The sequence below is a fragment of the Rattus rattus genome, chromosome 17, assembly GCF_011064425.1.
Source record: "Rattus rattus isolate New Zealand chromosome 17, Rrattus_CSIRO_v1, whole genome shotgun sequence".
NCBI classification, from domain to species: Eukaryota; Metazoa; Chordata; class Mammalia; order Rodentia; family Muridae; genus Rattus; species Rattus rattus.
Genome location: NC_046170.1, coordinates 29,685,005 through 29,701,867, shown reverse-complemented (window position 1 = coordinate 29,701,867; position 16,863 = coordinate 29,685,005). Strand labels below are relative to the sequence as shown.

The following is a 16,863-nucleotide window of genomic DNA, read 5'->3' as shown; positions in this document are numbered from 1 at the left end:
TATAATATAAATGTTTCTTAGAAAATATATGAAAAGATAATATTACAAATATCAATAAATCAATATTCACATGATAGCAAAAGTGGCTATATGATTCTACGAGAAGACAAGGAGGAAGATGCTGTCCCGAACACAGCAAAGTCTCTAGAGAGGCCTCCGGTCCCTTCTTTCTCCTTCAGTGAGGTGTCCTCCTGTTTTAGGAAAACCTGATACAAGCAGATCTAGCTAATCAGTTAGGAAGTTGATCGGTTTAGGAAGCTGGTATTTATTTGCACCGCAAAATAATCCTTTACAAAAAATAAAAATTCTGTCAGGGATCCTTTAAACATCAAGTTTCCTGATGTGTTTAGAATATAATTAACTGAATTCGCAAGTCCTCGGCTTCTCTCTGGTGTAGCTGTACCGCGAGGAGTGAGGTTTGCCTGAAGTGAGGCAGCACCTGAGGTGACTTCCGACCTGACTGAAGAGGATGTCAGCACGAGGAAATGGGTGGGGGAGGCATCCTCCGTCTTTTGCTTCTCTCATCCTGAGCTCTCGCTTTTCTCGGCCCAGCTTCTTTCTGGTAAATTGGTCTGATACCCTCAGGATAAGGAAGTGGGGGTTGGGGGGGCAGTGAGCTCATGGCTCCAGCAGAACTGAGTGGGGGGGGGGTCTGGATTTCCAGGCGGGCGTTGGGTGAAACTGGGGGAAGGAGAAATGATCTTCAAGTCTTCGTGCGGTGCTTTAGAGGTTCCTCTCCCATCAGGGACATTTGGCTCCCTGAGGAGAAGCGGTCCAGTCCAACCGTCCTTGCGTGGGACATGTCTTCAGGAGGACGGGTGAGGGCTTATTTGTCACACTCCTCCTGGCTGCCTTCAGCGCAGTGGTAGTGCTGTTCACAGAACTCCTGGATCCGGCTACAAGCCTCCAGCATCATCACCTCGGGGACTGTGATGACCACTCGGAAGAAATTTGGGTACTCGAAGCACTGCAAAAACAATGGCCGGTTATCTCCAGGGCAACCGAATCTGACACCGGATCACCTTAACCTAGCCAGGCCACTAGTGAGCAAGACAGTAATGCTCTTCCACTAAGGGACGTCCTTTCACTCCGCTGGAGGGAACTGAGTTGATAACTGAGTTCATTCATCTTGAAATCGACAATCAACAATCGACAACTTTCCTCCCGCCCACTGTGCTTCCAACTTTTCTTCCTGTTTGGGGAGGGGGAGTAGAGGGGGCGAATAGTGATGAAGGAGGATGCTTGGTATGGGAGAAAACGTCGGGCTAAAACACATCTCAGGAAGACCTCTGCGGTTTGCAGGGGCTGCTGGGAATGTCCACAGATACCCACACCGGCACTCACCGTTGCTGGGAGACAGTGGACAGCCTGCTCCTCAATCAACCGCTCTGTGAACTCCACGTCGTTCTCGAATTCCGGGAAATGCTCCATCTCAATTCCCACCTGAACCCACAATAAAAAGAGAAGGCCAGGGTGTCACTGGAGCAATACCGATCAGTTTCCTGTGCCAGAAATGGGGGCAGGGGGTCCCCGAAACCATCTGAGAACTCTGCCGCCCATAACTGAGAAAACCAAGAAGACATGGTTATATCCGTATTTTAGTTTATTGAAGGGTTCCTTCCCGGATGTTAGTAAGGGAGAGGAATGCCATCTCTCTATTTTTGCAAAAGAGGCATCAGGACCAGGTTACTTCTCACTTCGTGGGGTCTATCCCACTCATTGCAGGACAGTTAGCATCCCAGGGCCACAAGGGGCACTAGTGATACTGCAGACAGACAAAACTCCCTATGTGGTCCTTGACCTCCGAAGGAACCAACATGTCTGTTAGTCACAAATCACAAAGCACGCCTCTGTATCTGCCCACGACAGGAATGACTGAGCTGAGGTTATTAAGAGGCTGTGGAGAATACGGGTCAATGGAGGTGCTGGGACAATTCATAACAAGACAGTTTCTCCAGTGATGGGGACCAGAGCCTAACTCATTCTTGTGGATGGAGGCAGACCTTGCATGACCACCCATGACGATCCTGGCAAGCCATCTCCTGTGCTTTATCACATCTATACATACATACATACATACATACATACATACATACATACATACATGCATACGCACGCACACAGTATGCATGCATGCACGCACGCTTACCATAAGGTACATGGCTCCAGAAGGGCGGACTGGCTGGAGTCCAGGGATGCCAGCCAGTGCCCCATAGCAGAGGTCCGCATTGGACTACAAGAAGAGGCAGAGGGAAACAAACAAACAAACAAACCAAGGATCAAATTTTAAGTGAAAGAAAAACTTGGCTTTCATAAGTAAAGTTTTATGTAATAAAGCAATTTTTTAAAAGGAACAAAAACATGATTGAAGCTTGAACCTTCGTTGAAGGCCACAAACCCAGACTTAGGGTTAGAGCACAAAGAGCCAACAAGAACAAAACCCCGTCCCTTGGAAGTTCTTAGCAGGACGGAGCGAATTACAAGAAGTGGAGGAAGCTGCCTATGACGTCGCCTTCTGATTTGAAAGCCCCAGTGGCACAGGGCTGAAGAAATAAGGGGCCACCGTTCCTAATGCTGCTGATACGTTCTCTGTCTCCCAAAGCCCTCGAGTGGAAGGCTACCAGCCGCCCCTTACCTTGAGGAAGCTTAACGTGTCGTGATAGAACTCCTGAGGGGTTCGCTGAAGGATGCTCTTCAGAGCACCCTGGACTATGGTGCATGGTCCCAGGATCCGCTGACTCAGTTTCACCAGCCCGTCTCGAATCTAGAACCCCCCAGGAGACAAATTATTTAGCCTTTCATAAGCATCCTTGTGCTGTGTGGCTCTCTATTCTAACCTCTCTATCGGGCTTTCAACCCCAGGGAAGATGGCGCCTGGTGACCCTCTTAGGTCCTTCTCTGTCACAAACCTGTGTGTGACTGTAGGCAGATGATGTAACTTCTCTGCACCCTTGGCTGTAAAATCTTCTCATAGGGTATTATAGGTTCACAAAGCATGAATAATAGTGCCATCATTACTGTGGTTGTTTGCCTTTGTATAGCCTCAGAATTGGAAGCAGGTAGAACATCTTCACAGACCCAGAGACCCAAACATGAGAAAAGTAGTAGGTTTGGATGAAGAATATCTATCTATATCTTCATCCATCATATTCCCAGACACTGCAAACAACACAGTCGGGGACAGGGGGAGACCCTCCCTCCGCAACACTGAGTATTCAAAACCGAATACATATACTAAATAATTCACACCATCCTACCATGTTGCTCTCACCTCATTGCCAAAAATGTCTCTTCGATCGTGAATGAGGATCCAGCCCAACCTCCAGCCAGGAACCAGCCAGCGCTTGGCCAGCCCACCACAGGACAGGATGGGGACATTGGTGCTGAGGTTGGCCAGTGGTTCGTATTTGCAATCTGAAAACACCTGAGGAAGAGAGGTGTCCTCGAATGCCTTCCTCTGGGTCCCTGCCTCCCTCCCATCCCTTTTCTTAGATGATGAAGGGCCAGATCCCACACAGTTCAGGGAAACCTATCCAAAGGCATTTACTTTAGTGTGTGGTCTGGAGTAATGGAAGCCTGAGGGCAAGGACACTAGTCCAATGGTGTGTACAACTTCTGGAAGCTTGCACTATGGAACTTCAATAGGTGGAGTTATTGATTTAAGAATAAAAGGAGGGGTCGATAATCCAATGTCTAACATCCCTGGGCCCAGCCATGTTGCAGCATGCAGACTTTTGGAGAGACTAGAAGGTTCACGGTACATTATGAATTCCCAAAGAAGTCTAGAATGATATCAACTGTTCTTCCTCTGCCTGTGCACTTTTTCTTTTAATTTCTGATGCCAGGAATTAGAATTAGATTTGAGCACCCTAGTTGGCTGTGTATTCAACCACTGAGCTATGTTTTCAAGACCCCTCTCCCCAACGATACTCAAAATACACATCTGTAAGAGTCATAAACAAGAAATCCACCTTTATATCCTATCTCCTTGGCATGTACATTCAAGGGAATCCCAAGAACTTTTACTTTTCCCCATACCTTCGAATCAAATAACTTAATTCATGAAAAGCTAAGCCTGTGTACTTGTTGAGAACATCTGCACAGAACAGCCAGATACTTCCGGCCATTCCATTAAGGCAACTCTCCTCGACTCAGAGGACAATGTAATATTGAGACTCCTGTAATGATATAACCCAACCCAGACTTACCATGTCACCATAGATCTCATCAGCTAAGATGGGGACACATTGCCTTTCAGCCACTGGAAAGAACAAAAACAATGCTGGAATCATTTTCAGTTCGGTTTCCGTCATCGCTTCCTTCATGCCGAGCCCTCTGGGTCCCGCGTTCCGTGCTCACGGAACTAAGTGCTACTGGGAACTAAGCACTCCCGATGTTCTCCCCGGATGTCTAGCCTAGCTGTGCCATTTAACCACACATTCCAAACTCTCTCTTCCACAGATGGGAGTGGGGAAAGGCAAACACGGGTGACCTAGTTCTCAACCACTGCATCGGGGTGTTTTGGACTTGAGTATTTTATCAGTACACTTTGTTGGGGATGGGGGGGTTGCTTGCTTGCTTGTTTGTGTTTTTGTTTTTTTTTTTTTTTTTTTTTTTTTTTTTTTTTTTTTGTTTGTTTGTTTTTTTTTTTTTTGGAGCTGGGGACTGAACCAGGGCCTTGTGCTTGCTGGCAAGCGCTCTACCACTGAGCTAAATCCCCAACCCCTGTTTGTGGTTTTAAAAGGAGGGACTTGAGGATATTTATACAGATTTGCCATTTGAAGAGTTCTAAACTGAAACACAAAATCCGCCAAAATGAAAGGCTTGCCAGTTTTGGGTTAAGGATGTATTTCTCATTTCTCCCTTCTTTTAGGCAAGTCCTGGGGCCCCATGACACATCATGGGCTAGAGGCAGCGCTGGCCTGGCAGGCTGGCCTTTCTCCACCTCCATTCCAGACCTAGGACATTCTGTCACTGAGCAGCTCAAGGATGCTGCTCTCACCTCCCCCTAGTGTGGGTGTCCTTGGCACTCACTCACCAGCCAAAATCTTCTGAAGGTGCCGCCTACTGAACACGGAGCCACAGGGATTGGATGGGTTGTTGACAACAAGACACGCTGTTTTCTCATCGATCAGAGATTCCAGTTGTTTTAGGTCAATTTCCCAAGACTTCTCGGGCTGAGAAAGAAAAACAGGAGACTAGGATGTTTCTGAGTAATTTGGAGGGAATATTCAGGCCAAGAATTCAGTGTAAAGAACAAAATAAGAGCCCACCAAGCCTGGTGATCTGAGTTCCAGCCCTGACAGCCACATGGTGGGAGGAGAGAACTGATTACAGAAATTTGTCTTGGACCTCCACACACGGGCCACTGTATACACACACTAAACTCACTGCCCCAACCACATGCACAAATGTACACAGAAAATAGAGGAATATGAAAAGTTTTAAAAGAATAAAATCTGCCTTTGACTCCAACCTCCCATCTGCAGACCAGTCTCTGTATCACAGTGATCATTTCCTTTTTTACAGGTTAGTAACTGAGCACTTGAGTCAAAAATTAAGGCCTGGAGTAATGGCTCAGGGGGTAAGAGTACTTGCTGTTCTTGCAAAGGATCTAGGTTCAATTCCCAGCATCCACACGATGGCTCACGACCATCTATAACTCCAGTTCCAGGGACCTTAAACATCCTCATCTGGCAGGCACATATGTTGTATGCAGACAAAGATACCCGTACATGTTCGATAAAATAAGCATTAAAAGGTGTTTTTAATTACCAGTAGATTGTAGAGCTTGACCTCAATTCCCATAGACTCAGCCAAAGTCCTATAGAGGGAAAACCCGGGCCTTGGAATGAGGATGTTTTGTCCAGGATTGGCCAACACAGCTAGACATAGCTCAATGGCCTGACTGCAGCCGCTTGTCAGAATGACATCCTGTGAAGAGAGGAAAGGGTGGGCTTGAGAGAAAGCTCATCATGTGTGTGAGCTGGAAGTATTAAGGAACTTATTTTAATAAGTCCCAAAGAAATAGGAAGGATTGTGATGAGCCCAACCAAATCTATCTTGTCTGTCTGTCTGTCTGTCTGCCTATCTATCATCTACTTATTTATCTATCATCCATCATCAATCTATTTATCGTGTATCTATCTCTCATCTATCTTATCTATCATGTCTCGATCATCTATTATCTGTTTATTTACCACCCACCCTCTATCTAGCATTTATCATTTCTCTTCTGTCGATCTACCATCTATGTGTGTCTATCTCTCTTCTAACCATCTCTCAGCTTCCTCTAAATGTTGTTGGAAATGGTGGCCACTTTAAAAAAAATTTAAGCCAATCACTTTAAAAAGGACAAGCCGGCTATGACTCAGCCAACTCTCAAGGGACATCTTCGATTGACCTTGGACTCTTTTCCACCAGGTTATTTATTTACTTTTGACCAGAGGTAGGCAGCCTGACTCTTCTCTGAACACAGATGAGAGGCACCTCTTAGGTCATAAGGCAGACAACAAGAAGGAAAGGCAGCATCCAAGGCTGGCCCTGCCACCAATCCACTGCTAATGCTCTGTCCCAGCGCCCTAACATGAGTGAAGGCAGACACATACATAAACACTTCCTAATGAGAAATTCTTTCAAATAAATAATTTACTATTTGTGAAGAGTTTCTCAATGATCATTTGAAGAAAATCAAGTCTAGGATGGCCTTGGGGATCCTTTGAGACTCTAGGACAAGAGTATATCTATGCCAGGAGACACCTTTTATACCATAGTGAAATTAATCATAATTACTGATCAATGACCCCAACTGTGTAAGAAGTGCTCAACTTACTACAACTTGCTACACAGTGATTTTCCTCAGCTCCCCCCAAACCATCGCCCCCTGTGGGACAGGAACAAGGAGTGTGCTTGCCCTCAGCGGCCTCTGGGGTGGTACTCTCGCTCACCTTAGCTTCCAGAGGAGCCTCATGACAGTGGTAATAAGAAGCGACCTCCTCCCGACTGGATAGGTAGCCTGAGACAAGACAGGAGAGAGGAAGCTGGGGCTTTTCATCCCTTGATTGACAGCCGTGCCCCGAGCTTTGACACAGCTTCCTGCCAGCCACTCTCTGCCCTTGCTTAGGGTTAATCCATTCTGTACAGTTCAGTCGTGTGTGAGGGGAATTCATTTCCTATTCCTGCTTTATTAAAACTGCAAATGTATGATAACAACCAGAAGCAGAAATGCCCAGCAAATCGTGAATGCTATAATTACATTTTATTCTGCTTTAAATAAGGACTTAAATTACACCTTAAATCCTGTTATCTGCCCTGGGTTCGGTCCCCAGCTCCGAAAAAAAGAAAAAAGAAAAAAAAATCTGTTATCTACTTTTTGAAATGCCATCAACAGTTTACTAACGGGTCTTTTAAGCAAAGTGATCAACATTTCCTACTTTATTAATGAGGAAGAAGGGATTCCTGGAGAGATGACATCACCTTCCCTCCTTTATGGGCCAGGCTCAGACCCTTTGAACCCTTGTCAGATAAGGGTTTGAATCCAGTTTCCAAGCTCGATTAGTTTCCTAATACTTTGGATAATGAAATTATTTACTTGGGTCTTGTGTGGGCGTGCACGTGTGACGGCTGGAGGACAACTTTGGGGAGTCAGTTCTCTCCCTCCACTATGGGGGTCCCAGGAATTGAACTCAGATCACCAGGCTTGGCAGCAAGCATTTTACCCGGTAAGGTATCTTACTGGTCCTCATGACAATATTTTATAACCTAATTTTGAGTCTTGAATTTGATTGTCATTGTATGCAACTTTCTAACATGTAAGTAATTTTCTGATACGTAATGTAATCTACCTGAAAGCCATGCCTCTCTGACCCCTCTTGGAAAAGCTTTTGAATCTGATGTTAGCATGAAACTGGGCTGTTGTTGTTTTATTTTAATTAATTCTGCAATAAGAATGGATCAATGTGTACAATACCCAGGGGGAGATAAACAACATGATAACAAAGCCAGGGAATTATTTTGCCAAAATCTTTAGGAGAGACATTTTGACAGACGGAATTTTGCTAAATAGGGAAGTATCTTGCTCTCAGGAATAACTTCTGCCTTCGATGTATCAGCCACTCCTTGCTACATTCCCTCTGAAGGCGTTATCAATACACTTCAAGGCCAGAATGAAAACAGAGCTTTGAAACATAAAGAAATGAAGGAGCTAATTACAGGAGGTGAATGTATAAATAAGTGTCAAGCCTAGAGGACTGAGTGCAGCCAGACTAGCCCTCGAGGTAAAGATGGGCAGAACTGTTTGAGGGATAGCTCTGTGTGAGCACCTAAGTAGGAGGTGTCAGGCAGCAGATAAAGTCAGGAAAAAAAATTAGACCACAATGGCTGCATTTAAGAATCCAGAGTAGGGGCTGAAGAGATGGCTCAGCTGTTAAGAGCACTGATTGCTCTACCGCATGGTGGCTCACAACCCTCTGTAATGGGCATCCAATGCCCTCTTCTGGTGTGTCTGAAGACGGCTACAGTGTACCCACATACATGAAATAAATCTTAAAAAAGAAAAATAGAATCCAGAATAGGACCCTTTCCCTAATCTAAAGGGCTGTTCTATCTTGGGCTCTTCTTCAGAACCACAAATCAGGAAATCAACAATTATTATTGGTTGGAGCCTTATTTAAAAAGCTTAAAAGAGAGCAAGTGAAGTGGCCCGGTGGGTAAAGGTGTTTGCTGCCAAGGCTCAGCCCTCAGGACACACATGATGGAAAGAGAAAGCCAGTCCCCACAGTTGCCCTTTAACTGCCCCACACGTATACTGTGGCTACACATCATGCACTCTTGCTTCCCCCACCTCTGTCTGTCTGTCTGCTGTCCGTTTGTCTGCCTGATTCTCTCTCTCTCTCTCTCTCTCTCTCTCTCTCTCTCTCTCTCTCTCTCTCTCTGTTTCTCTCTGTGTTTGTCTCTCACGTACACTCACACACAAATAAATACATTTAACTTTAAAAAAACACACACACATTGAAACTCAGGCACATGCCTATAATCCCAGCTCTTGAAAGGCTGAGGCAGGAGGACCACTAGTTTGAGATCAGACTGTGTTCTATAGCAGTGCCCAGAAGGCACTCATCTCTGGGCAAGCTTACCGATGGACGGGGCATAGCCATTGTACTTCCCCGAGTCCAGCGCATCTTTCATGGCTTGGGTAACTTCAGGGTCTGTAGGCAGGTTCCCAAACACAGTAGGGTCCCCTGTCCATGGAAGAGAAAAGCAAAAGGTCCACCAAGAGTTTACATCCCCACGTTCGGGTCTCACCTCCTCTCATCTCTTCCAGTCAGCCCAAGAGGGCAGGAGGTGGCAGGCAATACCAGCCTTCCATCAAGGGGCCCAAACTCACCAATTGACAGAGAAATCACGGTCTTGTTCGGATTGGGCTTCACCTTCATGTTGTCCACGATGGCTCGGATGGGATTGAAGGTCTTATTGGACATGTCAGAGGGTCTCACGTTCCATCTGACCTTCCTGCCTTTCTTTCTTCCTTGTACCGAGTTTCTCCCACCAATATTGACATGCACATCCAGAACTGAGGACAGGCTGTCGTCGACATCCGTCTGAATCACGTAGGAGTCCATGCCTCTCGAAGCCTACAGGAAAATCAAACCATCCCCGTAAAGACTAAGATGATGCTCTCTGAGATGGGGGGGACTAGGTTTAGACGTAAGCAGGGGTGACTTCGAGCGTGCATCTTTCCAAGACTTTTATACACTTTCACTCATAAGGTAGTTTGGCTATGAATGGGGGAGGAGGCAGTAAGAATGACTTGCGGAGATGGGAAATAAAGGAGTTGCTCCTTTCCCAAAATTAGCAGGGAGCATTGAATTGGACAGCTATCTACTACAAGTGGGACTGGTTGTTCCCTCTTGTCTTTGGCATGAGTGTGTACTTGTGCTCCTGTGAGGTTTAGGATGTCCTACTAGAAGTGTGTGGAGGTCAGAGGGCAACCTCAGGTATCAATCCTCACCATGCACCTTGTCTGAGGCAGGATCTCCCCCTCATCTCACTGGGGGTTCTGGGGTTACAGATGTTCACTGCCACATTTGACTTTACATGGGTCCTGGAGATCCGAATTCTAATCCTCTCACTTGGGCGACAAGGGCTTTTCCTGCTGAGTCAACTCCCCAGCCTTGTGTAAGTGTGATTTTCGGTATGCATCTCTAACCCTATGCTCTAAGTTAACCAGAGAGAAAATAAGTGACAGGAAAGTATTCATCAAAGTATGTGGGTTTCCGTCTGTCCACACAGAGACCCCCAAAGAAAGAGTCCTCCCCGTACTTCAGCCGGGGCAACTTGGCAAAGCCATGTCTCAGAACTTGTAAAACTAGGACAGTGAAGCACTTGCTTAGCAGGGCCAGGACCTATGTTCAATCTTTAGAGAGAGAGAGAGAGAGAGAGAGAGAGAGAGAGAGAGAGAGACAAGACAGAGACACAAAGACAGAGAGGCAGAGACATGGAGAGACAGAGAGAGAGAGAGAGAGAGAGAGAGAGAGAGAGAGAGAGATGAATATTGATGCCAATTAAAGTAAAGCCATGTCAGATAAACATCTCAGCCCTGGGCAGAAAAAGTCAGACTATCAGAAAGAAAGCCAGGAGCATCCCAGTCACCATCACAGTGTAGAGAACCTCAGGGATTACCTTCCAAGTCCAGGCAAAGCAGCCTCCCAGCAGCCAAACCTATAAGCCTGCGAGCACTCCTCCACCAAGTCCTCTGATGATGAGCTCAGGTGCAGTCCTGACCCTTGAAATAGTTTCAGCCAATGGGCGTTGGGCCCGAAGCCTTCGTGCTATTGGTTGAGAATGAGAACTAAGTCCCTCCCCCGGACCTGCCCCCAAACCCCACCCCCCACTCTGCTGTTTCTCACCCCAACCCTGGGCCACCATCCAATCTGGGATTTGTCCTCACATCAAGTATCTGGAATCTTGTTAACTCTTTCTAGTCATTTGGTGAGATGTTTGAGAAAATGGTGGAGGGCAGTTGGGGTGACAGTGATTAACTTTATTAGTCTTTTTTGGTTATGAAAATTGTGTTAACAGTACAGAAATACATTTAAACGAGGGTCCTTCTGGTACCCCTTTCTCTGTGCACCCTGGTCTCACTTCTGGATATAAGCAACGATAAGAGTTTGGTTGAATGTCCATCTACCATATGTGGGATTTGCTACGGACAATGGTAATGTCCACAAAAATTCAACCGCATTCCAAGGGAAAAACAAATAAAAAATTTCACTGATTCACCAAAATAGATAAGTATGCGGATAGCTAAATAGAAATGCAGAATAAATGCGTACAAAATTTAATAAGTTTTCAAAGCACAGATAGAATCATGCTCTCGTTCGATAATGGCATTTACATCGTCATCGTCGTCGTCGTCACCGTAGTCGTTATTATTATTTCTTTGCCCTATGCCTTAATTTCCTTTTCTTGGCACACCACAGAGTTTTGGACTCCAGTTAGAACAAACTGGGCAGTTCAAACAAATTAATAATCAATCAAGAAACAAGGCAGCCAAAAAGATCTCTGCAGCTTCATTTTCATCAGAGTACAAAACTGAGTGCAGCGAGTTAAGGGATCTGAAGTCATTCTTTAAACAGTGGAAAATTCCCAGAGCAGCTTGTAACTGATCAAAAAGTTAACAAAGGAACCAACAACAGTGGTAGGATCTCTCTCCTACCCTAATCTGATTCCAGGGCCACACAGGCTCCTTGCTCCAACAGGCACAGACCGCAGCTACAACACCGTCCACAAGAGGCGCTAGACTATTATTTGCATAGTAGCGTCTCTGCGCATGTGCAGTGCTCCCACCACCACGCTGCATCTCTACAATGGCTTCTTCCTGCGATGGGCCTGAAAAGGCGGACTGCGATTTAGATGCACAAGGCTCACATCCCCCTGGGTCCGACAGCGCTCTAGTGCCCAAACACACGGATCACTGAAACCCCCCAATAAAAGCTACAGCACGCAGAGATGTTTCATAAACACGGGTGTTGCCAGAGTCCTGCTGCGGACCTTCCTGGTGACATTAGGACACTGGGTGTCTTCCTCAGTCACTTTCTACAACTCCCTCCCACACACTCCTTTTTGATATAGGAAACTGAACCAAAGCAAACGCTGTACCGCCGGCTGTACATACTTTATAGTTGCACGGCCTCCTATAATGGCTACAGCCATAATTGACTTTTGATCCTGGATATGTGGCTGGTCTAAAGTGAGATGCGTTGTTGATATAAAAGAGACGTTGCATTGCGAAGACTTAGTGTTAAAAATGCCAACCACCTCTTCATTTTTATGTGGATTGCAGCATTTTGAAAGATTCTCTGACACTTGGAATTAAAACAATAAAAACTATAAAATAAAACTATAAAAACAATTAAAAAATGTCCGAAGCCTGATGAGATTGCTCAGCCAGTAAAATCACTTCCTGCACAAGCCTGACCACCAACCTAGGTTCCACTCTTAGATGCCACTGTGGAAGGACAGAACTGACTGCTGAACACACACACTAATAAGAACGACAACGACAACAACAACAATAATAATAATTTCTTAACTAATTTTATTGGGGATGGCAAGATGGCTCAGAGGTTAAAAGCACTGGCTGCCCTTCCAGAAGACCCGGTTCAGTTCCTAGAACCCACATGATGTCTCACAACCAACCGTCTATGCCTCCAGTCCCAGAGGACCTAACACCCTCTTCTGATCCCCATAGGAACCAGAAACATACAGGGTGCTATAACATACATGCAAAATACCCATAGGCAAAAATCCAATAAGTAAGTCTTTAAAAAAGAATTTTAAATTGATTTCCTCATTCTTCTTTAATGCTGCCTGCCTGACTTTAAAATTGTCCCTTCTAAAATTTGTAGTTACTTATGTGATGTACATTTATTGAACAAAATTGTTCTATGGCATGACTGTTTTCAATATTAATATATTGTATGGACATTATCATACAAAGAGATCAATTTTATCCCCCGCTCCCCTTCTTTTGAGACAAGGTCTTTCTAAGTAGTCCAAGCTGACCTTGAACTCCCGATCCTCCCACCTCAGCTTCCCAAATGCTGGGATTACAGGGCTATACCACCACACCCAGAAACCGACAGGCGACTACGCAGGACTTGTTTGTTCTATTCTTGTTGGACATGGGGAAACTTTCAGACTTTCTATTGCAAATAAAGTAGCTAGAACATCCTGTACAGCAGAGATTGGTAAACCTTAGGCTTCCTGTTATTTATGGGATAGTTTTCTAGACGTAGAACCACATTCCAGGGGCTGACAGCTCTCCCTGTGATAGAGAACACTGAGAAGAGACTTCAGGGGTCCTCCAGAGGCTCTGACCCAACGCCTCCCTCCTGGGCACACAAGCTGACTCTCAGCTTGGTGGCTGTCGCTGCCCTGTCCCATGAGCAGTCCTCCTAGGGCTCTGGAGCTAATTCGCCTTTGCGTAGGAGCCTTGGTGCTCTCTTGAGTGGTCTCCGTGGAGTTCATTCCCTTTGCATCTTAGGAACTCATATATATGTCTTATTCAAAAACTGAAGGTTTTCCCGGTTTTTTGTTATGCTTTTTTAAGCAGAGCTTCACTATGCTGCCCTGGCTAGCCTGGAACTTGCCATGTAGACCAGGCTGTCCTTGAACTCACAAAGATCTGCCTGCCCCTGCCTCCCATGTGCTGGAATTAAAGGTGTGTACCACCACACCTGGCTCTCCTTACTAATTTTAAAAAGTTGCTTTAGTTTATACTGAAGTCCGAGTATTCCTGAATCTGTTTGTGGTACGTTTGATTCTAGAATATTCTATGCCAGAGTCTTAATTTTTAAACCGTTCTGTTTTGGTTTTGAACATCGAGAGTACCACAATCTGGCCCCCAACTCTACATCTTCTTTGTCTCCCAGGTGCTGGGAGGACAGGTGTGGGCCACCACACCCCGACGTTACAGTTCTTCAGACTCCTTGATGGTATATTCAGAAAGGCTAATTACCTTCCTAACCGGTGGTTTGAAAACCATCGGGAATTGTCTTCTTAAATAAGCTTTTCTCAAAGTGATTGACAGGATGATAATATTAAAGATGTTGCCTTTGCCCCATTTAATCAAAGACGGACATTGTTCATTTTCTCGGCCCACTGTGTTCTTGGAGCATCTGTGAGTGTCCCGCACCTGTCCCTGTAGAAAATAACCCCCTCATTTTTGCCTTAGATGAGACCTTGGCTTAGGATGTGGGTTGCAAAGCTCTAGAACAGCTGCTTACAGGCCGGGCTGGCTTGGCTTCAGGTATACAGATCAAAGAGCAGCAGGCTGCACAGGGGTTGGCAAGTGGTCCAGCAAATACTGGCGCTGACGCAGAAGCTGCAGGGCAGAGGGGCATGCGAAGGGAGCCAGGGCAGCTGCATCATCAGGTCAATGCCACGAACACACCTTCCTCTGGGTGTGGGAGCCAACATCAGAACTGAGGTCAGAGGGGAAACAGGCAGAGCAAACAAGTTCTGGTGCTACCTGCCTCTGGAAGCTAATGTTTTCCCTCAGCAGAAAGCAGACCAGGCAGGGTGGGAGAATGTGTGACAGGACCCAGAACTGTATAGGAAGTTTCCGCAATACCAGATAAACTAGACCTCGAGTCAAGGCCCCGCAAGCTCTGACACTCACTAAAAGTTACACCAACAGGCACAGTGAAGTCCTTCCCTTGAAAAACAAACAACTATAGTCTGGGGTGTCTCAAAACTAAACACACAAATGAGTTGATACCTAAGTAAAAGCTAATATCAAGGGTTGGGGATTTAGCTCAGTGGTAGAGCGCTTGCCTAGGGGAAGCGCAAGGCCCTGGGTCTGGTCCCCAGTCTAAAAAAAAAAAAAAAAAAAAAAAAAAAAAAAAAAAAGAACCAAAAGCTAATATCAAAATAAAAACCAAATGACTTCTAGTGAGCTTTTCTAAGTGTACGCTGTCGCTTTTGCCAGGAGAAGTGGGCTAATTGTTTGTTTTGGAGTTGTCATTGTTCTTTATCTTTGGGATAATTTTTGTTTTGGTTTTTGAGACCCACATACTCATAATGTAGCCAGCCTGTGATGGCCCAAACTGCTGATCCTTCTGCCTGTACCTCCCAAGTTCTGGGTTTACAGCTGTGAGCCACCCTGCCTGGCATACAAAAGCATTTTTAAAATAATTCTACCGCCAGGCGGCTGGAGAGATGGCTCAGCAGTTCAGAGCATTTGTTTAACCTGATGGGGATTTGGTTTCCAGCATCTACACAGTTGGCTCACAACCAACTGTAACTTCAGTTCAGGCCATCTGACACCCTCCAAGAACAGACGTGCGCGTAGCCTGCAGGCAAAACACTCCCACACATAAAATAAAAACAAATAAACCTTTAAAAGTTCTTCAGTAATTCTACCACCTGGACACAAGCAATATCAATTCTTTCTGCCCATGATTAACATGTTGAAATGTGTCTATTGTTCCAGACGTACATCCTATATCCTTACTCTCTCAGCTTGGTACTCTATGGGTCTTATTTTAGGATATTTTAATGAGACGTTTTCCTGAGACAATGAACTTCCTGCTGGCCTACTTTTTGTTCAATTCATAGCACCCCCGTGGCCGTTTGGGACCATCTGCAACGCCAGCTCCAGGAGATACGGCGCCCTCTTCTGGCCTCCTTGAGCATTGCACACATGTGGTACAAAGACTAGGTGCGCACAAAGCACTCATACACAAACAAAAACAAATTAAGAAAAAAAAATAGTCAACTAACTCTTCAGCTGATGCAGGAAACATCCACCTGCCTTTTCCATCTCCTCATCAGCTAAGTCGTTCCTTTCCATCCGGAATAACGGACAGTATCACTTGGGTACTGCACATACAATCAATTCCTTGCTCTCCGCTTATGCCCTCTTGCCTTACGTGGTGCTTCCTATAAGCCTCGGTCTGGACGTGCTCACCAGTTGGCAGTAAATAGCACATAAAAAAGAGGGAAGGTAGTGAGGGGAAGAGGAGCCAGCATTAGATCTGCTGTTTTGTTCATGGTATGAAGGGATAGTGGGTTTTCAAAGGGCTGCTCACCCTTTAAAGGTTGTGGCTTTTCTCTCTACTTCAGCGCTCTGCTCTTCAAAAGCTAAATAAAATCTTCATCTGTTTGCAGACTGAGGTGCCTTCTGGGTGCCCCACTCACGGCGTTTAGCAAATAGCACCACCTTATTTGTTTTGCGTTTTGCATAACTGTGGCAACCATGGCCCTTACCTCAGTCATTTGTCTCCAGGTTGAACTCCGTGTTCTTTTATTTGTGGCCGCATCTGCAATCCAGTCCTCATCCTGAGCATTTTATCAGGAAATAAGTTTGCCATGACTGGGTTGACCGATGAAAGCCGGAGGAGTCATTCTGAGCGTCCTGAACACAGGCCAGTTCGTCTACCAAATCTTTTAGTACCCTGAGCTGTGAAAGAAACAAGTGTCTTGGGGTTGGGGATTTAGCTCAGTGGTAGAGCGCTTGCCTAGCAAGCGCAAGGCCCTGGGTTCGGGTCCCAGCTCCGAAAAAAAAAAAAGAAAAGAAAAGAAAAGAAAAAAGAAATCCAGTGCGCTTCAGTCAGGGAAGCAGATCAGTGCCCTGCTCAGTCATCACCAGAGAGGCTTCCTTCTGTGGCAGATGGGACAAATAGAAAGCCGTAGCCAGACAGCATGCAGAGCGTGAGAAACCTTGGCATACCCAGGCTTAAATCGGTGTCTCTGGGAACCCTGCAGAAGAGGAGGCAGGAGAGTCAGAGGCGACGGAAGATGCCGAGAAAACAAGCCCTCTGGTCAACAGGACTGATTCACACAGGAACTCACAGAGAC

At 45.7% G+C, this 16,863-nt stretch overlaps 1 protein-coding gene across 1 annotated transcript; it reads right to left on the bottom strand.

Moving 5' to 3' along the window:
• Positions 1-248: 248 nt before the first annotated feature.
• On the bottom strand, positions 249-10,706 carry Tat (tyrosine aminotransferase). The gene is made up of 12 exons (XM_032887786.1): positions 10,681-10,706; positions 9,386-9,632; positions 9,135-9,239; positions 6,948-7,015; positions 5,776-5,934; positions 5,039-5,177; positions 4,209-4,261; positions 3,272-3,424; positions 2,636-2,764; positions 2,150-2,233; positions 1,345-1,443; positions 249-967 (listed from the first exon to the last, which is right to left on the bottom strand). The coding sequence occupies exons 2-12, from the start codon at positions 9,618-9,620 to the stop codon at positions 827-829; spliced, it is 1,365 nt and encodes a 454-aa protein (XP_032743677.1). The 5' UTR covers positions 9,621-9,632; positions 10,681-10,706; the 3' UTR covers positions 249-826.
• Positions 10,707-16,863: the final 6,157 nt, after the last annotated feature.